Source organism: Neoarius graeffei, chromosome 28 (genome assembly GCF_027579695.1).
Source record: "Neoarius graeffei isolate fNeoGra1 chromosome 28, fNeoGra1.pri, whole genome shotgun sequence".
Classification (NCBI taxonomy): Eukaryota; Metazoa; Chordata; class Actinopteri; order Siluriformes; family Ariidae; genus Neoarius; species Neoarius graeffei.
In genome coordinates this window covers 37,964,554-37,989,476 of record NC_083596.1, presented here as the reverse complement: position 1 = coordinate 37,989,476, position 24,923 = coordinate 37,964,554, and the positions used below count along the sequence as shown (strand labels likewise).

The following is a 24,923-nucleotide window of genomic DNA, read 5'->3' as shown; positions in this document are numbered from 1 at the left end:
GTCGCACAGCAAGAAGATTCTGGGTTAGAGCCCAGTGGCCGATGGGGGCCCTTTCTGTGTGGAGTTTGCATGTTCTCCCCATGTCTGTATGGGTTTGCTCTGGTTTCCCCCAAAGGCTAATTGGTGGCTCCAAATTGACCGTAAGTGTGAATGGTTGTTTGTCTCTATGTGTCAGCCATGTGATGACCTGGCAACTTGTCCAGGGTGTACCCCGCCTCTCGTCCATAGTCAGCTGGTATAGGCTCCAGCTTGCCCGCGACCCTGCACAGGATAAGCGGTTACGGATAATGGATGGATGTTGCACAGGCATTATTCCCCGGGGGGATAGTTTAAAGAAAACACGTCTTATTATTTTTATCGAATTACCTGCAAAACTCAAGATTAGCAGTGTCTCAGTTTATGACGAGATATTTATTTAGCATGTTTGGAAGGAGTCTCCAGTGTTAGAGCTTTGTATCACTTAAAGGTAAAGCTGTAACTTTACAGTTTCTCAGTAACATCACTAGCTGCATTTTATTTTTTGTCTTATTACATTCCAGAGGTAAGGAATACCAATGAGCATGCACATCTCATCACTATGCATGCTTAGCTCAACTCTGAACATGACCCTAAGTTACCTCAGGTATCACAAGTACATAACGCTCATTTTGAGCAGTGCTAGGCTCACAGGTTTCCAACTTGCTAAGTTTTTTGGGTACATCAACGCTGTGTAGAGTGCTAGCTGCTAACATGCCAAGATACTTCTTCATCTTAATTTTCTTTGTTTAATTTAAAAACAAAATTTGACAGCATTCTCACATCAAGGTGAATGTTAGGATGTGATATTACCTTTCTTGGGATGCTTTTTCAACATTTAAAGACCTAATGTTGAATGTTAAATAAGAATCACAGCTTTTGAGCTTCTCTTGTCCAAAAAGCCCATAATGATCTTTAATTTGCTGTAATTAGCTTGTGCCTTTGTGTATACGCTATTCTACTATGTGTTATATACACTATGTATATATTTCCAGTGGAATTTAGAGTTTAGCAATGATGCAATGAAAACCACAGCCATTTTTAGTGAACCATCACTAGCATGCTTATATTTCAGCTGATTTATTATTTCAAATGCAGTGTTTTTTAGGAGTCCTGCATAATTCTTAGGCTAATGGACCATCAGTCAGAGTATATCATCATCGCCATCATCATCATCATCATCAACAATAAATGTTTAAAATACTCTATGCTTTAAATGTTTAGATGGAACCATCCTAAAGGTTATATCGTATTAGCCTTATTCTAATAGTTTACCACTGTGTTGTTGATTATTTTCTGATAACAGCACATCCTGAAGTGTTTTATTGCTTTTATACTTCAGCAAACTGCCAGTGACTCAATCTTTTTTTGACTTTTTCTATGCCACATTGCATTACTCAGTTTTTAAATCCATTTTTATAGTTACATTTCATGTGTGGGGTTTCCGAAAAACAAGTTCATTCCTGTTATTTTAATAAGAGGTTAATGAGACAAAAAGAAAATCAGCTTGTCGTGTAGTAGAGATAACGCAAACACTCTCCATTCTGAAAACTTTCACATTTCTATTGAAACACTTCTACTTATCGCTGACACTGGAGACTCCTTCCAAAAATATTAAATTAAATTAACACTCTCTTATACACATTACAATCCAGTTTTCTATTCTATCTATGCACTAGTTGATTACACTGGGGAACAATTTGAAAAAAAAAATTCTGTTGAGTTAGATTTTTATGCTGATTAAAACTAAAATTGGCATGCTGATTCCAAAATTGCAGTCAGTTTTTTTCTAGCACGTCAAGTTTTTTCTCCACAGCTTACCCTCCAGATAAGCAAAATTCCACTGGAGTAAGACTATTTGAAGGTTATGGAAGAACGTTATCAGGGTAGATGGGATGTACATATGATGGCTGACTATTGTTGGAGCATCAAACACGATAGTCCTCAAGTTGAACACTCCAGAAAGAGCTATAAATGTAAATTTTTACCTTAACTACTTGCACAGGCGGCATGGTGGTGTAGTGGGTAGCACGGTCGCCTCACAGCAAGAAGGTTCCAGGTTCGAACCCAGCGGCCGGCGAGGGCCTTTCTGTGTGGAATTTGCATGTTCTCCCCGTGTCTGCGTGGGTTTCCTCCAGGTGCTCAGGTTTCCCCCACAATCCAAAGACATGCAGTTAGGTTGATGTGGGGCAGCCTTGGGCTGAGGTGCCCTTGAGCAAGGTAATGAACCCCTGACTGCGCTCTGGTGTGGCTGCCCACTGCTCTGAGTGTGTGCACTGCTTCAGATGGGTTAAATGCAGAGGATGAATTTCACTGTGCTTGAAGTGTGCATGTGACGAATAAAGTTTTCTTCTTCTTGCACACAATTATAATTACAGTAGCCATATCCTTTGTAAACACATAATAGTGTTAAATAAACATTGCAGTCATGCCTGTTTCTTTTATATTTCATTGTATGTCAATATTTGTAAATTTTTATAAAACAAGCACATATCTGTTAAGTACAGTATTTTCCATATTTTTTAAGAAAACGGGGATCCTATAGTTCAAAAACTTGACATGATGGAGAAAAACTGAGATCAGTTTTGGATTCCGCACCCAAAAATTAGTTAAAAACAGCTGTCAGATCGAACTCAACAAAAATTGTGTTCCCCAGTGTTATTTATTACACACTCCAAAATACAGTGTGTACTTTCCAGATGATATGAACGCATGATGGGAGAAAAGACCAAGCTGCTGTGTCTTTAAGAATCAGCGAGAAAGATTCAGGGAGAGGAACATAGTAGGAACAGTGATCTGCATGCGTGCCACATGCATTCTCTCTCTGTCCCTCTCTCTCTCTGTACTTCTTCTTCACTCCTCGGAGCTGTACTCCTGTGGATGTAGAGCGACAGTCAGGGAAAACACACTGGTTCCTGAGACACTTTTCACTTTCCGCCCAGCCTCTTTTTTCCAACTCTGCTCATCTCAGCAGCTTTACAGGAGTCGCAATTCATCCATATGGAGTTGGATGCAGGTCTCGAGCCTGATGGTCAATCTGGTACCGGTAAGTGCTTGAGGGTTGAACAAGAGGAAAAGAGGCCCCTTTATGTGGATGTGTTTGTTCCTCAGCTTCTGTACTGGTGGTCTTGATACCGTATGGCCAGATGCCAAGAAAGTGTTGATGGCTTTAGTGTTATGCTGAATGTTGCTCAAAGTGATGCCAGACACCGTCAAGATAATGTTTGTCTGTATGTATCAATCTCCGATTCTTAGACATGAATTTTATTGAAAATTCCCGTATTTCAGACTTGGCTGGAATATTAGAAACTTTGTGCGAGATGTTCAGACATCTAGACGTTCAGTGTGTTGTGTAGTTCTTCACCTGGTTCTTGTGGTTTAGTTTGTGTGTGTGTGTGTGTGTGTGTGTGTGTGTGTGTGAGAGAGAGAGAGAGAGAGAGAGAGAGAGATGGAGTGTGAGAAATTTCCCTCCCCCCAAAAAGAAATCTCCTTCTCTCATGCTTATCTATCTATTTTGTAATAGTATGTTTAACTCCTTAAAATGTTAACTTGTAACCGAGTAACTCCTTTTCAATCACAGTCTTCAGTACCTGCGGTAAATACAAAGTTAGCCTGCTTTATCCAAACCCAGAAAATAGTCACAAGAGTGAGTATATTTAATAGTTTAAGCAGTCAAAGATATTTATTTTGCTGAGCGTTCCCAATCCCCCCTGACCCCCTTCCCCCATCCATTTACTCTGCACAGAATGTTGCCAAGTTCTGCCGTGAAGGACGTCTAACCTTCACAAAGAATGCGGTCTGTGGACTGAGTCAACGTCTGAAATATTTTCAAGGAGGATAGAAACACCTTTTTCTCTGTCTCCTCTGCACAAAATTGGGCTTAATGCCATTACAGAGCAACAGAAAGCAAAATGAGAGAAGAGTGAAAAGGAGAGCGAGGTGTTGAGGGAAACGCAAAGACGAAAAGTTCAGGCAAAGGCGCTACACTGGCAGTGTTGAGACTTCGAAACCACTATGCAGTCAGAAGTAATGTCCAACATCTGTGTTATGCACGCACCAAACCTCAAAATATCCCAGAATAAACCCAAATAACACGCTGCAGTACTCTGAATTCCGTCCCTGCCCTGCTACACTTTGCTAAAAGTGCATGTCGCAAGGGCGTGCAGGACTCCAAGACTCCAATCGAATCAAATGTTCAAATTTGATTTTAACCCTCATTAGGAATATGACACTGGAAATTCTGTTAACGGATTGTTATGTTAAGAAATACTGAGAGGCAAAGTGTTAAATTAGTTGCTATTGGTTGCTAAATCATGAAACGAATCCCAATATAATCTCGGATGGCTTCTTTCAAATGTAATGACAGACCAAAAATGTGGCTGACTCATATTTTTATTTATATTTATATTTTACTTGTCTATGTACAGTGGTGCTTGAAAGTTTGTGAACCCTTTAGAATTTTCTATATTTCTGCATAAACATGACCTAAAACATCATCAGATTTTCACACAAGCCCTAAAAGTAGATAAAGAGAACCCAGTTAAACAAATGGGACAAAAATATTATACTTGGTCATTTATTTATTGAGGAAAATGATCCAATATTACATATCTGTGAGTGGCAAAAGTATGTGAACCTCTAGGATTAGCAGTTAATTTGAAGGTGAAATTAGAGTCAGGTGTTTTCAATGAATGGGATGACAATCAGGTGTGAGTGGGCACCCTGTTTTATTTAAAGAACAGGGATCTATCAAAGTCTGATCTTCACAACACATGTTTGTGGAAGTGTATCATGGCACGAACAAAGGAGATTTCTGAGGACCTCAGAAAAAGCATTGTTGATGCTCATCAGGCTGGAAAAGGTTACAAAACCATCTCTAAAGAGTTTGGACTCCACCAATCCACAGTCAGACAAACTGCATACAAATGGAGGAAATTCAAGACAATTGTTGACTTCTAAGCAACTGAAGGCCTCTCTCACATTGGCTAATGCTCATGAGTCCACCATCAGGATAACACTGAACAACAATGCTGTGCATGGCAGGGTTGCAAGGAGAAAGCTACTGCTCTCCAAAGAAAACATTGCTGCTCATCTGCAGTTTGCTAAAGATCACGTGGACAAGCCAGAAGGCTATTGGAAAAATGTTTTGTGGACGGATGAGACCAAAATAGAACTTTTTGGTTTAAATGAGAAGTGTTATGTTTGGAGAAAGGAAAACACTGCATTCCAGCATAAGAACCTTATCCCGTCTGTGAAACATGGTGGTGGTAGTATCATAGTTTGGGCCTGTTTTGCTGCATCTGGGCCAGGACGGCTTGCCATCATTGATGGAACAATGAATTCTGAATTATACCAGCGAATTCTGAAGGAAAATGTCAGGACATCTGTCCATGAACTGAATCTCAAGAGAAGGTGGGTCATGCAGCAAGACAACGACCCTAAGCACACAAGTCGTTCTACCAAAGAATGGTTAAAGAAGAATAAAGTTAAATGTTTTGGAATGGCCAAGTCAAACTCCTGACCTTAATCCAATCGAAATGTTGTGGAAGGACCTGAAGCGAGCAGTTCATGTGAGGAAACCCACCAACATCCCAGAGTTGAAGCTGTTCTGTACAGAGGAATGGGCTAAAATTCCTTCAGGCCACTGTGCAGGACTGATCAACAGTTACCGGAAACGTTTAGATGCAGTTATTGCTGCACAAGGGGGTCACACCAGATACTGAAAGGAGCAATTCCAGCGTTATGGACGTGACACTTGAACTCAAAATGGCAACAAATGACCCAGTGCATGTTTTATTGTCTCCCAGTATTTAAACAGGTGTTGCATATTTTAAGGCTGTACCATACTGGAGAAGTGATAGAACAAGAACAATTCCCATAGTACATTTAGGGCATGCCAGAAAATGCCAATAAAAGATGCGTTATGGATGTGACAGAAAAAGGATCACTTTTCTTGGGTGACTGTACATTTTTATCAAACTCTGTGAAATTGTAAACCTAATGTCGAAATGGAGATATCCATTTGATAGAGGGGTCCAAGGTGAATATTAAAAAAATCTTTGTTTAAAATATTTTGTATTTCATGCAGAGTTTCGGAAGGAAAAGTCAGCGTTATGGATGTGACGAAATTCCATTATGGATGTGACGCGTCTGAAATAGACATGGCATATGTTTAGAAAATCAGCAATTTAACCACCATAACCCTTTGAAAAACTCTCTAAATATCAGCTAAAACTATCAAAGTTCTTAAATAATATTTAGGATGGCTATTGTTTTGCTGTTTTGTGGATTTTAGCATACATTTCTGTGGCTTGTGGCAATAATATAGAATTGTACATGATCAAAGTTGATTTTAGCTTGGGGTTTACATTATAAGAAAGAAAGACTGACAGTGACATATTAGGTTGGTTACAAATTGGTTCAACTTATTCACATCTGTAAAATACAGGCCTAGGTGAGATCTCTGGGAGTGGTTTTGATGTATTACATGTTGCTTTATTTTTGCATGGTGAGGTTGACATTTACATGGAATTGCCCAAAGCAAAGGTTCACATACTTTTGCCACTCACAGATATGTAATACTGGATCATTTTCTTCAACAAATAAATGACCAAGTATAATATTTTTGTCTCATTTGTTTAATTGGGTTCTCTTTTCTACTTTTTATCTACTTTTAGGACTTGTGTGAAAATCTGATGATGTTTTAGGTCATATTTATACAGAAATATAGAAAATTCTAAAGGGTTCACAAACTTTCAAGCACCACTGTAACTGTCAGAACAATATGCCTCCAAAAGACTTCCAAAAGTGTTAAAGAGGAAAGAATGACTTTGAAACATGGCTTTTGTCACACATATCATTGTTTATATAAATGATTCACTCATGTGACGACAGGGGCGATTCTAGCATCTGATCTTTGGGGGTGCTTAGCCCCCAGGGCTGACAGAGGCACCTGGCTTGAACAACAGTGTTCCCACGTTTATTCCGCATTTAGACTAGACTTAACTAGACAAGGAGACTAGACTAGACAAGACTAGACTTATGCAATGTTTTAACAGAAGCTGACCCAATAAACTATGATATCTACACATTTACAACCACTGACACAAATATTTACGTTATATTTTTAACTAAACAAGACCCACTACTGCATTTGTAATGTTGGAGCTATTCATTTTGAACAGTGGTAATTGTTAATTAATATGTTATTGTGTATTGTGTAATAATAGTGTGTATTATTATGATTTTACATTAGTTTACATTAGTAAACACTGTTACATTAAATAAAATTGACTAACACACGGTGGTCTAGCACCGTAGCACTTGTACAGCTCTGCACAAAAGTATCTCGATATGGATGATAAATGTCGTTTTTATCATTCTGTTCATAGACCAGGGAACATCAATATTGCATTATGCATATTATTGTGTTGTGTTTAACAATTGTAACTCCAGTCCGTACCTTCACATCTCACTATGCCAGTAATACTCAGGTGCTACTTCGAGTTCCTCATCGGCGTGGAATCCAGTTAAAAAAAACACCATGTCATAGCAAGCACTCGCGCGGACAGGCAACCCAATCAGAGGGGACGCAAGGAGGAGAGGGATTTTACTGGTCATAGAACTATCACATAACAGGTGAATTCAAGAACACACACACGCCCGCGCACACATTCATTGCGCAGTGCGCAAGGGCACTTATTTCTGAAAATTATGTCCAAAAGCAGTGTTTTTGAGGGTGCTGAGCTCGTTTTTGGGGGTGCTTGAGCACCCCCAAAAATAGGCTAAACACGCCCCTGTGTGACGATATGAAGGTAGTTATGCTGTCATGTGTATGAATCATGGGCTGGAACTGTTCAAGGCTCAAAAGTACTGTTTCGGCAAAATGGATACACCCAAGCTTATGTGTCAGGACTGTAAAGAGGTCAACAAAGTGTTTTGTCAAATTTGTTCTCAGACAAAATTTCTATATGATACTTGCAGTTATTGCTCGTGAACTTGAGTTCCTCTGAATGGTGCTCTTCGAGGTCCCGTTCAATTGAAACTCCCAGGTGAGTGGGGGAGGGGATCCTCCACTGAGGCTGCGCGCAGTGTGGTAGCACGAGCATGTAGTCTATGGGAAATGAATAGTGTGTGGTATTAGCACTAATCCCATGTTTTGGAAAATCGAAAATGTTGCCTTGGACCCCTCTGGGGTGTCACCACTCTGTGCAAAGTATGGAGTATGTGTGTCCAGCCGTGTTGATTTGCATAGGTGAACAGACAGACAGACAGCCTTCCTTTAGGAGTATAGATATACAGTATGGGGGCGGCACGGTGGTGTAGTGGTTAGCGCTGTCGCCTCACAGCAAGAAGGTCCAGGTTCGAGCCCCGTGGCCGGCGAGGGCCTTTCTGTGCGGAGTTTGCATGTTCTCCCCGTGTCCGCATGGGTTTCCTCCGGGTGCTCCGGTTTCCCCCACAGTCCAAAGACATGCAGGTTAGGTTAACTGGTGACTCTAAATTGACCGTAGGTGTGAATGTGAGTGTGAATGGTTGTCTGTGTCTATGTGTCAGCCCTGTGATGACCTGGCGACTTGTCCAGGGTGTACCCCGCCTTTCGCCCGTAGTCAGCTGGGATAGGCTCCAGCTTGCCTGCAACCCTGTAGAAGGATAAAGCGGCTAGAGATAATGAGATGAGATATACAGTATGTGTGCACTTTATTAGGAACACCTGTGCACCGACTCAAGTGTTGCCAGGCAAAACAAACCTCGCCTGGCAGCACTTATTTTATACCTACATGATAATGATCGTATTTCTCAATCATCAGCTGTCAGGTTATAGCCCTCTGAAAGTCCATGACCTTGAGTTTGACATTTCAAAGTTATTCAAGGTCAAGGTCATGGCGGCAACTGAAAGCCCATATGGGACTTCTTATATGTTGATAATGGTAAACATCTGGCTATCATGAACCATTTTAAAGTTATAGCCCTTTGAAAACCCATGACCTTCAGTTTGACCTTTCAAGGTCACTCAAGGTCAAAGATCATGCTGCCAAATGAAAGGCCATATGGGAGTTCCTATATGCTCATAATAGTAAAGATCTGTCTATCAGCAACCGTTTTTGAGTTATAATGGAAAATATGTTATTTTGACCAAAAGCTTGACCTTTCCAGTGGCCTTGACCTCCATCTTGACCCGATTACCCCAAAAATTTCACCAGGTAATCAATGGACCATTGCCCACCTACCCTGAAAATTTGAAGTCAATCGGTGCAACCGTCTAGACGCTAGATTGTTAACAGACAGACAGACACACAAACAAACAAACAAACTGATTATAATACCTCACCTCGCTTACTCTGTCGCGAGCGAGGTAATGATCTAATCAGCCAATCGTATCGCAGCAGTGCAATGCATAGACTCATGCAGACACAAGCCAGCAGCTTCATAAATATTTATTTATTTATTTATTGCTGTTGATTCAGATGTTATCTTTTGGTTACCAAAGCTAAGGTGGCACAGTTATTCAGGAACTTCATCATTTTTAAAATCCTTAAAGGTCTTGGAGAACAAGCACCAAAAACAGAGCATGGCTGTTTGCTTTCATTAGTTATAACTTTAACATTGGTATTTTCGAAATTAATTTCCAAAGGGCATGTTTTTTTTTTCTCAAAGGACCAGTGTGGCTACAGGTTTTCATCCCAGCCAAGTAGAAGACAGATGTTGTACTGTACTGGGGATATTTTGGCAGTTTATGAATTTCCTTTCATTTTCATACCACTTTACGCTGCATATAGTTGAAGTTTATTTCTGAATCAAATATGAAATGTTTTTTTTTTTTTTTTAATTTGAACTGCATCATGCAACTCCAGCTGACATCGGACATCCTGGACAGGCCGTCAATCCATTGCATGAGAACAAAATGGACGAACAGATAGCCACTCACACTTATGGTAAATTTAGAGTGGCCAATTGAACTAACCTGCATGTCTTTGGACTGTGGGAAGAAACCGACGCAGGCACGAAGAGAACATGCAGACTCCAGACAGAAAGGCCCCAGTCAGCCACAGGGCTCGAACCCAGAACCTTCTTGCTGTGAGGCGACACTGCTAACTATTGCACTGCCATGTCACCCTATATGAGTTTCATCCATCTATCCATTATCCATAACTGCTTATCCTGTGCAGGGTCGTGGGCAAGCTGGAGCCTATCCCAGCTGACTATGGGCGAGAGGCGGGGTACACCCTGAACAAGTCGCCAGATCATCACAGGACTGACACATAGAGACAAACAACCATTCACACTCACATTCACACCTACGGTCAGTTTAGAGCCAACAGTTAACCTAACCTGCATATTTTTGGACTGTGGGGGAAACCGGAGCACCCGGAGGAAACCCATGCAGACACGGGGAGAACATGCAAACTCCACACAGAAAGGCCCCAGTCAGCCACAGGACTCGAACCCAGAATCTTCTTTGCTGTGAGGCGACATTGCTATCTACGTATTGCACCACTATGTCATCCTACTGTATGAGTTTCAATAAACTCAAAATTTTAAGGCGGCCTGGTTATTGTCTTTTTGAAATTACAACAACAAATCATTTTTACAGTGTACTGACTCTTTAGGAAACCAACTACTGACTGTTCAACAGACTTGTTTATATGATGTTACTACAGCATTATATGCTGCACATGTCTTTTCTATTGGAGCAAAAGAACAAAGAAACAAACATGAAACAAAAAATGGGAGCTCTTGAATGGCCAGTTAATATCACTCTCAAAATGAGCAACAATGCAAGAAATGTAAATTCACCTGCTCATAACTGATAATCAAATACTAGAGTTGCTGAAGTAGATTAAAATCGAAGGACGCTGTTGCTCTATCTGTTGTCAGTAGACTGTACAGAAGCACTTGGTGTGCACTGACCGAGGGCTTGACGTGATGCTTGACGTTACACCTAAGCGTGAATTTGGGGGTAAGTCTGGACCTGAAGGTGGTTCTTGGAATATTAAGCAGGGTTCTAGCTAAGCCTTTTCAGCATATCGGGCTGATACACAATGTTTCCTTACCGCTACGCCCACAACCTTGCCTGTACATATAATACAATAATATGCCTGTAAAAGTTGCCGCTATATTTATAAAAAGACTTGTCAATCTTGAAAATGCGGTCTTTTCTTTAATTTTCTTTTGTTATCTCCACGCCGCCATGCGACTGTTCTACATTTGGACATACTCCACTCCCCGCCCACGTAAGCGCCCAGTGCATTGCTTCCCTGATTAGTTCCATGTGGAGATTGTCACTGATCATGCTAGTCTGGTTTACCTCCTTCCTTATGCTGTGTTTGCGGTAAAGTGCCATCCGTGTTAAGAGGTGCTTACGCACCATGCACGTAATACACGCCAGCCCCCAAGTTAGATCTAGAGAGTCATGTATTGTAATTGAATGGCTGAATCTGAAAATAAAGCTGACACTTGGTGAACATCAACTGGTTGTTTTATTCTTATTCCATAAATATGTCACTAATATAGTTGAATATTAATTATCATAAATCTTCAATCAAAAACAATCACAGCAACTTTTGGCAAAAAAAAAAATCTCATTAATATTACTAAAAATGAGTGATTTTCCGGGAGGCCTGCAAGTGCCAGGAAATGCACTAGAATGCGTCTCCGAGCATGTAGAACCCGTGAGCTTTTGGGGGACCTAAGGCGGCCCCCAAACCCCTGGCCGTTATGACTGGTGCCATTACGCTATTTTGGTCTAGTTAGAATCCTGATTAAGGTGTTACAAAAGCTATTTTGCTACAAATCTAAAAAAAAAAAATAGACTCAATCAATAGGATGTAATAATCCTGTCGTGTTCTAGGGTTTGCTTGTGACTTTCTCTGGTGTAAGAACACACACTTTTCCTGTGCAAAGGATGCTGTGCTTATGCCACTTTAAATAAGAATGTCCTGCTGAGTTGAGACTCGCTACATCCTTTAGGAAATGGCACCGGCCTTCTCCAGACAAGCTCATTCTAGACCTCCTATGGGCCATGTGCTTTGCATCAACAGCAACAGATCCTGACCTCCTTCAGGCTTGAACCTGGATTTGTTCCAAAACACCCTCGTCTACTTCCTATCATGACTCAAAAGTGTGTAAGATATACGTCAGTATTTCATGAATGGTCATTCATAGCACAAGGGAATAGACGTATAAAAGGAATGGTTAAATCAGTATGCACTTTGTCTGACCACTTTCCTCGCCGTTTGGCCTGTCTAGTTCTTGTTTTCAATGTAAAATATATCATGCTGGCTTGCTAAATGGGTGGCTAGCTATCATACCTATTGGGTATTTTGATAAACCATATGATCAACCATATTGCAGACCTTGAACTTTCATGATTCTTTAAGGTCATACCATATACAGCATTTCAACATTGTATTTTTTTCATACTCTTAATATACAGCTGAATGTCTCCACAATTTTACAACTTGGAACTGAAATGGACTTGATTTGGGATTATATGTCATGAATCGGCGGCACGGTGGTGTAGTGGTTAGCGCTGTCGCCTCACAGCAAGAAGGTCCGGGTTTGAGCCCCGTGGCCGGCGAGGGCCTTTCTGTGCGGAGTTTGCATGTTCTCCCCGTGTCCGCGTGGGTTTCCTCTGGGTGCTCCGGTTTCCCCCACAGTCCAAAGACATGCAGGTTAGGCTAACTGGTGACTCTAAATTGACCGTAGGTGTGAGTGTGAATGGTTGTCTGTGTCTATGTGTCAGCCCTGTGATGACCTGGCGACTTGTCCAGGGTGTACCCCGCCTTTCGCCCGTAGTCAGCTGGGATAGGCTCCAGCTTGCCTGCGACCCTGTAGAACAGGATAAAGCGGCTACAGATAATGAGATGAGATTATATATATCACAACTGCAACTCTGCACTCTATCGGAGGTGAGAGATAGCACCAGACATCAGTGATCAGGTAACAAGGGCAACCAATTTTCCCCACTTCAATATTATGGGATATTTAGAGTTGACTCATGACATCCAATCCTGTGCAGAAGTCTTAGGCACATGTAAAGAAATGCTGTTGACCAAATATGGCTTAAAAAATAATGAAATTAAATGTTTCAACATAAAAAAAAACAGCAGTAAACCATAATAAATGAAACAAAGTCAATATTTGGTATGAGAAAAAAAAAGTTTTAAGGAAATGAGCTGTAGGTTTTACTGAGCGTCTTGCAGAACCAGCCACAGTTCTTCTGGACACTGACTGTCACACTCGCTCCTTAATTTTGCACCAAAACCCAGTAGCCTTCATTATGTTTTCTTTTTTAAATCTGAAAAGGGCTCTCTTATGTAATATGCTGCTCAGATACAAACTTTTTTCCTGTAACATTGAATTTTTGTCAGGTACGCGAGGAAGGCGGATGTATGTGCAGAAGTGTTCAGTTTAATAAAGTGTGTGTGTGTATATATATATATATATACACACACACACACACACACAAAGGCAAACAGTCCAAGTCGGCAGGCTAGATCGGAGATGTGAAAACAGACAAAGGGCCGGTTGAGGCACAAACAGAACACAGAATGCTAAGCGAGAACAATAACAAGAAACAGGCCAAAGAATCAAGAAACCAGGAAAACAAGAACACAGGTAGAAAGGCTCGGTAATGAGTACTTAACATAGCGTAATACTTCGCGATGCACTTGCATCAGCTCAGTCCTTAAATAGGTAAACACAGTTCTCTAAGTGAGTTCAGGTGCGCCTTGCTCACGGTGTGCGTGCTGGAGTCCACTCGGCGCACGGGCAGCCCAAGCCATGCCTTCAGGTGCACATGCCACAGCGTGCAGGACTGACAGAACCCCCTCCCAAAGAGCTCCTTCTGGGAGCAAAAATCTATAATACTTGGCCCCAGTGGGGGTTCGGGCTCAGGCTCAGGACACGACTTGGGTTTTTGGCTAGGAGTGAGCCTGCGCTGGGGACTTGACTTGGGTTCTGGGCTGGAATCATGCTCATACTCCGGAACTGACTTGAATCTTGGACTAGGCTTGGATCCAAGACTGAAGGTGGCTTTAAACTCCGGGCTGGATTCAAGCTCTGGAGAGGAGTTGAGCTTTGGGCTGGACTCTAGCTCCAGCTCAGGAGATGACTCAGACTTGGGCTCTGGATCTGGCTTAGGCTCAGGGCTTGATTTGAGCTCAGGAGATGACTTGAGCTTCAGCGATGACTCTGGCTCCAGCTTAGTAGAAGACTCAGGCTCTGGGGATGACTCGAGTTCTGGACTTGGCTCTCTTTTGGACTGTGGACCTGGCTCAGGTACAGGCTCAAGCTCCGTCAGCACACTGCTTTGGTCCTGGTTAGGACCTGGTGATGGGACGACACAGACATCTTCATGGCCGGCTGAGGCAGAGGTCGTTCTGACATCCTCTGACACAGGTTCAGGAACAGGCTCAGGTTCTGGCCTTAACTCTGGCACTGGCTCTGACACTGGCTCTGGCACTGGCTCTGAAGTAGGTACTGGCACTGGATCTGGCACTGGCTCTGGAGTAGGCACTGACGCAGGCTCCGACGCAGTCACTGGTGCTGACTCTGGTTCCGACACTGGTGCTGACTCTGGCATGGATTCTGATACAGACATAGGTTCAGGCATTAATTCAGGTGCTGGTTCTGGCTGAGAAACCAGCTAAAAAGAGACAGCCTCCAAGAGGGAGCTCTGGAGCGATGGCCTCCTCGGCTGGGTTGGCCACTAGAGGGAGCTCTGGAGTGATGGCCTCCTCGGCTGGGTCAGCCACTGGAGGGATTGCCCCTCCCCAAAATTTTCATACATCCTTTTCTAATGATTCAAAAATAAACTTGAGCATGGCAAATAAAGTCTGAGAGCTTTGAAGGCACGGGTGCTCAACACAAATCAGGTAATCCACCCATTTGCATGCTCGTCCAGCAATGAACGTTAGTATGAAGCTTATCCAGATGGGTTTGGGTGGTCTGGGCTCTTGGAGGTCCTCATAGAAGTCATCACACTGTAGCTTGAATCCCATAGGGTGATATATTCTGTGGGCGGCACAGTGGTGTAGTGGTTAGCGCTGTCGCCTCACAGCAAGAAGGTCCTGGGTTCGAGCCCCGTGGCCGGCAAGGGCCTTTCTGTGTGGACTTTGCATGTTCTCCCCGTGTCCGCGTGGGTTTCCTCCGGGTACTCCGGTTTCCCCCACAGTCCAAAGACATGCAGGTTAGGTTAACTGGTGACTCTAAATTGACCGTAGGTGTGAATGTGAGTGTGAATGGTTGTCTGTGTCTATGTGTCAGCCCTGTGATGACCTGGCGACTTGTCCAGGGTGTACCCCGCCTTTCGCCCGTAGTCAGTTGGGATAGGCTCCAGCTTGCCTGCGACCCTGTAGAAGGATAAAGCGGCTAGAGATAATGAGATGAGATGATATATTCTGTGGTAGATTGCCGGGGGGCTCCAGTCAGTCTTCAGCTGAAAATATGAAGCGAGGGGCTGAAACAGGGAAACCTGGAAGCAGCATGGGATCGCGTACTGAAATGCTTCTGCTACATCCATTGTATGGCAAAGTATTCTGTCAGGTATGCGAGGGAGGCAGATGTATGTGCAGAAGTGTTCAGTTTAATGATGTACATATATATACACAAATACACACAAAGGCAAACAGTCCAAGTCGGCAGGCTAGATCAGAGACGTGAAAACAGACAATGGGTCGGTCGAGACACAAACAGAACATAGAAGGCTAAGCGAGAACAATAACGAGAAACAGGCCAAAGAATCAAGAAACCAGGAAAACAAGAACACGGGTAGAAAGGCTCGGTAATGCATACTTAACGTAGCATAACACTTCGCAACACACTTGCATCAGCTCAGTCCTTAAATTGGTAAACACAGTTCTCTAATTGAGTTCAGGTGCGCCTTGTTCACGGCGCGCGTGCTGGAGTCCACTCGCGCACGTGCAGCCCGAGGCACGCCTTCAGGTGCATGTGTCACAGCGCGCAGGACTGACGATTTTGTGCTGGAAAACAAACATTTGGAACGCAATGTTTTTGTACTGACTCAATAATGTAGAAGTCTCATCTTATCTCATCTCATTATCTCTAGCCGCTTTATCCTGTTCTACAGGGTCGCAGGCAAGCTGGAGCCTATCCCAGCTGACTACGGGCGAAAGGCGGGGTACACCCTGGACAAGTCGCCAGGTCATCACAGGGCTGACACATAGACACAGACAACCATTCACACTCACATTCACACCTACGGTCAATTTAGAGTCACCAGTTAACCTAACCTGCATGTCTTTGGACTGTGGGGGAAACCGGAGCACCCGGAGGAAACCCACACAGACACGGGGTGAACATGCAAACTCTGCACAGAAAGGCCCTCCTCGGCCATGGGGCTCGAACCCGGACCTTCTTGCTGTGAGGCGACAGCGCTAACCACTACACCACCGTGCCGCCCAATGTAGAAGTCATAAAATAGAAATCTATAACAAAGTTTGTATGAGGGAAAAAACCCAAGGTGCCTTTTGCACAGTGTTGTATATAATCTTAAGTTCATTAAGGCTGTCGCACTGTAAAATATAGGGATTAATACTTATGCAAGGTGCTGTAGCTGTACTGTACATGCTCAGTCAATGATATTACCTCAGTCATATTTCAGACATGAGGTGGTATGATTTGGAAAATAAAAATCTTCAGTAAATGACTCATACTTTCCTTTTTCCATTACTGTGGTGCAGATTAATCTTTGTCTCATCTGGCCATAAGAATATCCCAGAGGGCTTTTTATTAGCTTTGTAGCAAGTTGTAACGTGATCTTCCAATTCTTTGTATTTTGTGGTAATCCCAACCAGATCATGCTTTATTTTTTTAATCCTTCTCTTGAAAGTATTGTTTAATATATTTTATGTCTAGTTCCTGGATATAGTTCCAGATCTGTTGAGCAGTTTGGAAAGAAGAATGGATTCATGATTCAGTGTATTCTTCAGCCATCTGCTAATGTGGTCTGGCAGGTTGTTTGCTATGAGACTGACAGTGAGTCTTTGGAGCTCGTGTTGGGAACCAACCACATCAGTATACATCTCCTGACCTAATGCTGTGCTGACATGCGGTATCTCCGGCCAAGAAACTGCGCAACCAATTTCCCAATTACTTTGTTCACTCAGAATGGGTGTAGTCCTTTAGTCTGTTCAATTCTGTTACCTCCACATGTGTTCACTCTGCTTAAACAGAGCAAACTTCCAAAATTCAACTTTAATGCTAACATCACCATCAGTGGAATGGTTCATGCTTGTCATATCCTAGATGTCCAAGAAGCCGAGCCAAGTTGCAGCTTATACAAGGACTAGATCTGTTTCTGAAAATTTCAAGTTATGAATAACTGAGATTGAGGCTGTTATTTTAGCATTAAATGCAACGTAATTGCCATCATGCTTCACACCGTCACTCTGATTATTTTCCAAGAACAGCACACCCCATCATATTTTACTCCTTACTTAAGGAAGAAACCAATATTAGAAAAATAATAGTATAACATTCAACAATAAGTTCAAGAAATTGGATTTATGAGTCTATTTAAAATTAATTTATAATCTAACTGGGGTTCAATTAAGGGCCTGCGCCCAGCTATGATCAGCCTGGCGCTGGTTACTTTTCAAAATTCCTCAACCAACAATGCTAGTAGATTTCCTGTTTTCCAAGAGCTTTTCTTTCCTGTGGTTATCAGTGGTTATTTTTGCGTTCTTTTACACTTTTTACTGTGTTTGTGTATTCACGGCGGCTTTATGGCCTTGACTTTCAATCACATCAGCTACACTGTATGAAAGCTTGACGCTGATTGGCTGCTTGTTGCAGCAATGTTGGGGCGCCAGAAAGCTCGCTTCTGATTTGCTATGGTTCAAAAAGAAAAGGTGACAGGGCCAGCCAACCTTGTCCAGATTCTTTCCGAGTTTGGCAAGAAAGGTGCTCAAACAAGGAGAGATCAGTAAACAAATTACTATTCGTATGAAAGAGTAATGACCATCGGTCTTGAACATGATGACTTTCTAGTTGGTCTTCCAATGCAAAATGCTAACTTTGGTGAAGTTGTTGAGTCTTTCCATAACCATCTCATGCTGTGACGGTTTGTGTGTGTGACGGTGAATTAAAAACTAGGGCCAATGGCCTTGTTTGAAATGACGTCGGTGGTAGCACACAAACACAGGACATTTGGATAAGATTAAATAAGATATTATTTAATAGGTCTAGGTTAATTTAAAAATTAACAACCGTGAAGGGACATTTCTTTTCAGGAGACAGTACCAGTGCTGGATGAGGATGTTCACTCCAGTACTGTTGGCAGTGTTGCTCGGTTAAGGTCAATGAAAATGAGGCTACTTGTAGTTCAGAACTGGATTCCAAATCTGATGGTGATGAGAATGGACATCTATTTGTGTCTCCTTGTTCAGTGCTTTTTTTTTTTTAAATTTTTTAAAATTTTTTTTATTAAGACTAGTCAGTCAGTAGTCATGGTGAACAGATAACAGCTGCAGTAGCTGCTATATGTATTCTGTTCTCTGAACAGAGCCTGCTCCCTCTGAACAGCCTTCCCTGCTTTAATCATGCTACTTCTAGTTTTCAGGTTTGATCTGGAACATACTGTACGTATATGGACTCTATGCTTTAGTGATGTGGCATTATATTTATTATTAATTTCTACAACACAGGTTTAGTTATTATTGACTGACATTCCAGCTGCATTGCAGGCTAGTAATTACACTAACATGTTATTATTTTGGATTGTTATGCTATACACTCTGTTTCATGCACAAATTGATAATAAACAGTCATAAAATACCAATAAAAATGCTCATTATCAGCAGTGAAAATGGGACCTAGAATGCACTAGCATCTAAAAATTGAAAATTTTCTGGGGGAATACCCCCTCCCACATTCTCCCCCACTGCACCAGGCCTGGGTATCACCCGCATTGCTCCACCCCCTACTTAATTTCTTAATGAAACCCCTAATATAATCAGGCAAGTGGGTGGCATGGTGGTGCAGTGGTCAGCACTGTCTCCTCACAGCAAAAAGGTTCCGGGTTTGAATGTGGCTGCTGAATGGGGCCTTTCTTTATGGAGTTTGCATGTTCTTCTTGTGCCTGAGTGGGTTTATTCTGGGTGCTCCGGTTTCCTCCTACAGTCCAAAGAAATGCGGATTAGGGCAACTGGGTTAACCCTAGGGCGATAGATTGTCAACCTGGCTTTTGCCCAAAGTCAGCTGGGATTGGCTCCTGCGACCTTAATGGATAAGTGGTCTTGATAATGGATGGAAGGACATCCAGGCATACTTCTAAGCCATATTTTGCTTCAAAACTACTCAGCAGAATTTTAAACAGTTACATTTTTGCCAAAAGTCAGATAGCTCCAAGGTCTCAAATTAGTATCAGACCATATACCCAGCTTGTTCTTTTTTTGTCAGTTACTGTATAACAATTTCTGGATTAATGGGATTCAGTTTAGTATAAAGCATTACAATTTCATTAACGTATTCAGATATAGGATCTTCAAAGTCATTCATGAAGATTTCTAAGACAATCAACATTTGATCTCTGAGTTGAGATCAAAACCAGGTCTCACCTTCTAGTCTCACCAAACTGGTTACAATTTGTGGAACTTTGTGTAAATTTGCATGAATTGAAGGAAATGAAAACAAATAAAATCCAAACTGCTTCAAATTTGTATTAATTTCTCATGAGATGAGGTTGAAATATCAGCCTGGGTAAACATTAGTTTTTGATAAATGATGAAAAAATGCATAATTAGCTAGACCTTTTTTAGTATGTTCATGTCTTTACCAACTGCATAGTACGCTACACACTTTCTATATATGCTATTATAAGAAGCTATTCAGTAAGCAAGCAAGTAAGTACATTTTATTAATAAAGAAAGCACAACTTTAATAGCACACTTGTGAAATTTCCTCTCTGCATTTAACCCATCTGAAGCAGTGAACACACACATGCACAATGAGCACACACACACACACCCAGAGCAGTGGGCAGCCATGCTAACAGCACCCGGGGAGCAGTTGGGAGTTAGGTGCCTCGCTCAAGAACACCTCAGCCCAAGGCCGTCCCATATTAACCTAACTGCATGTCTTTGGACTGTGGGGGAAACCAGAGCACCCGGAGGAAACCCATGCAGACACGGGGAGAACATGCAAACTCCACACAGAAAGCCCCTTGCCGGCCGCTGGGTTCAAACCCCAGAACCTTCATACTATGAGGCGACCGTGCTAACCACTTACACCACCATGCCGCCCAGCATGTGTAACACAATGTCTGTTGTACAAAGTGCTACATATAAACAAGTATTTTTCACAAGTTACTGCTCTAGACATAACTTTGGCCTTAGACATAATGTTTATACATGCATATATATATATATATATATATATATATATATATATATATATATATATATATATATATATATATATATATATCCAGACACATGCACAAATCATACACACGTAGAAATGCCTGTTTCATTTGTTCTGTAAACTCATATTGAAAGCTGGGTCACAGCCTCAAGACAAGAAAACGACGATCACAAAAAAACCCCAAAAAAACAAAACAAAAACCCCCCACACATATATAAACACACATATGCACAGCCCCTGCTGTGAGCCATGTGCTATTCCAAAAGGTTACAGTGCTGTAACCCTTTAACTTTTGTCTGCTGGAATACTATTACATCTGCACTGATATGCCTTGAAGGAAAGACGGACAGACACAAGACACCCCCCCCACACACACACACACAAACACTTCTGAAATCACACAAACCACTATAATATCCGATCAGGAAGTCACCTGTGACCTTGAGATCAAACCACAAAGGAAAGTGAATAGTCACAGGAAATAGGGATTTGGAGAAAGGCGTGGCGGTCACCTACATGGAATAAAGTGTCGCGTCTGGGGTTTGTTTTTTTGTGTGTGTGTGTCCTTTGAAACCTGAGATGCACAGGATGTTCCTGTAGGTGTGTGCTCTCTAAATCACAGGATGAATGAATGGATACTTTTGTCAGAAATACCTTGTTTTCACTGCTGAAATATGAAACTATCAGACTGGATTATAGTGTGTGTGGTGTGTGAGGATGGTTTTCTGTCTAGGTGGGCACCGAATGGTTCCAACATGTGACACTTTTGACCTTGTGGAGACATTTGTCTGGTTCCCATGAGGATTGATTGACTGATTAACGTACATACTTACTTTACCTACTTACTTATTTACTTACTTATTTACCTACTTATTTGCTTACCTACCTACTTACTTACCTACCTAATTATTTACTTACCTACCTACTGGCTTACCTACCTACTTACTTGCTTACTTACTTACCTACTTACTTGCTTACTTAGTTACCTACTTACTTGCTTAGTTACCTACTTACTTGCTTAGTTACCTACTTACTTGCTTACCTACCTACCTACTTACTTCCCTCCTTACTTACCTACTTGCTTACTTACCTACCTACCTACTTACTTACCTACCTACCTGCTTACTTACCTACCTACTTGCTTATTTACTTAGTTACCTAGTTACTTGCTTACCTACCTACTTATTTACCTACGTATTTACTTACTTACCTACTTAGTCACCTACTTACTTATTTACCTACCTACTTGCTTACTTATTTACTTACTTACCTACTTACTTAGTTACCTACTTACTTGCTTAGTTACCTACCTACTTACTTCCCTCCTTACTTACCTACTTGCTTACTTACCTACCTACCTACTTGCTTACTTACCTACCTACTTGCTTATTTACTTAGTTACCTAGTTACTTGCTTACCTACCTACTTATTTACCTACGTATTTACTTACTTACCTACTTAGTCACCTACTTACTTACCTACCTACCTACTTGCTTACCTACTTATTTACTTACTTACCTACTTGCTTGTTTACTTACCTACTTATTTACTTACTTAGTTACCTAGTTACTTGCTTACCTACCTACTTATTTACTTTCTTACCTACTTACTTGCTTACCTACCTACTTACCTACTTGCTTACTTACTTATTTACCTACTTACTTACCCGTACCTACTTACTTTCCTACTTATTTACTTTCTTACCTACTTACTTACCTACTTATTTACTTACTTACCTACTTACTTGCTTACCTACTTATTTACCTAGTTACTTGCTTACCTACCTACTTATTTACCTACTCACCTACTTACTTACCTACTTACTTGCTTACCCACCTACTTATTTACTTGCTGGCCTACTTATTTACCTAGTTACTTGCTTACCTGCCGACTTATTTACCTACTCACCTACTTACTTACCTACTTACTTGCTTATTTACCTACCTACTTATTTACTTACTTACCTACTTACTTGCTTACCTACTTATTTACCTAGTTACTTGCTTACCTACCTACTTATTTACCTACTCACCTACTTACTTACCTACTTACTTGCTTACCCACCTACTTATTTACTTGCTGGCCTACTTATTTACCTAGTTACTTGCTTACCTGCCTACTTATTTACCTACTCACCTACTTACTTACCTACTTACTTGCTTATTTACCTACCTACTTATTTACTTACTTACCTACTTACTTGCTTACCTACTTGCTTACTTACTTATTTACCTAGTTACTTGCTTACCTACCTACTTATTTACCTACTCACCTACTTACTTACCTACTTACTTGCTTACCCACCTACTTATTTACTTGCTGGCCTACTTACTTACTTATTTACTTGCTTACCTGCCTACTTATTTACCTACTCACCTACTTACTTACCTACTTACTTGCTTACCCACCTACTTATTTACTTGCTGGCCTACTTATTTACCTAGTTACTTGCTTACCTGCCTACTTATTTACCTACTCACCTACTTACTTACCTACTTACTTGCTTATTTACCTACCTACTTATTTACTTACTTACCTACTTACTTGCTTACCTACTTGCTTACTTACTTATTTACCTAGTTACTTGCTTACCTACCTACTTATTTACCTACTCACCTACTTACTTACCTACTTACTTGCTTACCCACCTACTTATTTACTTGCTGGCCTACTTACTTACTTATTTACTTGCTTACCTGCCTACTTATTTACCTACTTACTGACTTACCTACTTATTTACTTACTTATTTACCTACTTACTGCCTGCTGCTTTTATTTGAAAGAGTGTATGTGAGTGTGTGCAGGGTTTACTGTGAAGCTCGTGTTTGTGTTCCTGGGTTGTTTTGGCCTGCGCAGCTGGAGAATTCGAGCCCGGTGTCTTTCCCTGCGCAGGCTCAGCCTGGGATCTGATTGGCCGGCTCTTTGTCTGGAATTCCACTCTCGTGGCCCTTGACTCCGCCTCCTCTCCTCTGCCCTCTGGGTGTCGAAGAACAGCGGCATTCCCCCAGTCCCCGGAATAATGGGCTGGAGGAGAGACCCTGTGAATGTGTGTGTGCTGCACCACAAAAAAAATAAACTATGCATCATTGTGTGAGTGAGTGAATGAGAGTGATTGAGACACACAGACAGATCTCACAGTCACAGGTTCTTTTCTTTGTGAAAATGAAATGTGCCAAATTAACTGGAAAGGAAGCAAAAATTCAATTCCAAATTGCTTTCTCACACACACACACACACACACACACCTCTTTCTCTCTCTGTGCTCATTTGCATGGCTTAGATGTGGGAAAGGGGAGGATCTGAACTCTGATCGCAGCCTGTTCTGTTCTCTCTTTCTCCTTCTCTCTCACTTTCTCATACACACAGAGAGAGAGAGAGAGAGAGAGAGTGGCTGTGCTGTTCTGTGTGTTGCTCTTGCTGACCATGTGCTGATTTGGGAATTTACTCATCTGTTTTTTTTTTTTAAACTTCTGGAGGAGCTGGTACACGTTTGAGGTAAGGGAGAGGCCCCCCCCCCCCCCCCCCCCCTTAAAATCTCTTTCACTTTGTGTGTGTGTGTGTGTGTGTGAGAGAGAGAGAGACTTAATTTTGTGGCTTTAAGATAGCTTTTGTATGACGATGTTTGCAGAACAGAGAAACTTCAGGTGCTAGAATCTCTCTCTCTCTCTCTCTCTCTCTCTCTCACTCTCTCTCTCACACACACACACACACACAGCTTGGCACATGAACCACAGGGAGGGAGGGAGTGTGTAAGATTGTGTAATTGTGTAGAAGCTGCACTACTTTGAAATTCTTCTCATGCTCTGTCATTATAAGGAGAAAAATAAAAGAAATTGCTTATTTAGACACAGACAGACACACAGATAGCTGTTGATGTTGTAATTACAGATTAAAGCTTAAAATACTGAGTCATGAGACAGTTTAAGAGTAGCATGTGTACAAATATATCAAAACCTGTATATTTTTGTATGCGTCCTACAATTAGTGAGAATTTCCCAAAATGTACACTATAAATTGACACTTACTTAAATGATACTGAACTTGTGTGCGTGCACACGTGTGTGCATACATAGTATATATCATGTAAGTTTAAAATGGGTTTGTCCTGCTTTTGTGATGCCCCAAATCCCTGTCACAGTGCTGCATCATTCTCCGTCCTCTTCCTCCTCCAACCTTCAGCATTGTCCTGTTTTATAATCTTAGCATTCTGAGGCGGTTTGAGTTGAGAGATCCCATACCCAGTCCTTGGAGTTCATTGTTGCTCTATTAATAGTGTGGGGTGGGATGGCAAGCGAGCCGGCAGCTGGCAGGAAGGAAGTGGGTTTGGAGAGGCGAGGGATTACCAGGAGAGCACGGGGGTCATGCACTGAGCTCCACAATGACAGAATATCAGGAATCGAGTTTTGCTGGGAAGAATGAGTGCGTGAAGGACGACGCAGAAGTGAGTAGAACAGCTGAAGAAGCTGAGGCTTGAGCTTGACATTGAAGTTACATCAGGATAGGTGTGTGTGTGTGTGTGTGTG

General features: G+C 41.7%; 1 protein-coding gene across 2 annotated transcripts in view; it reads left to right on the top strand.

Annotated features, from left to right (window-relative positions):
• Positions 1-2,961: 2,961 nt before the first annotated feature.
• dab2ipb (DAB2 interacting protein b) overlaps positions 2,962-24,923 on the top strand; it is a 302,663-nt gene continuing 280,701 nt past the window's right edge. The window contains exon 1 of one of the 2 annotated variants that reach the window (XM_060912758.1): positions 2,962-3,061. In XM_060912758.1, coding sequence (XP_060768741.1) covers positions 3,016-3,061 — 46 coding nt within the window. In that variant the 5' untranslated portion in view covers positions 2,962-3,015. Of the gene's footprint in view, positions 3,062-23,749; positions 23,896-24,923 lie in introns of those variants that run through there. The other variant, XM_060912759.1, reaches the window with a different exon arrangement.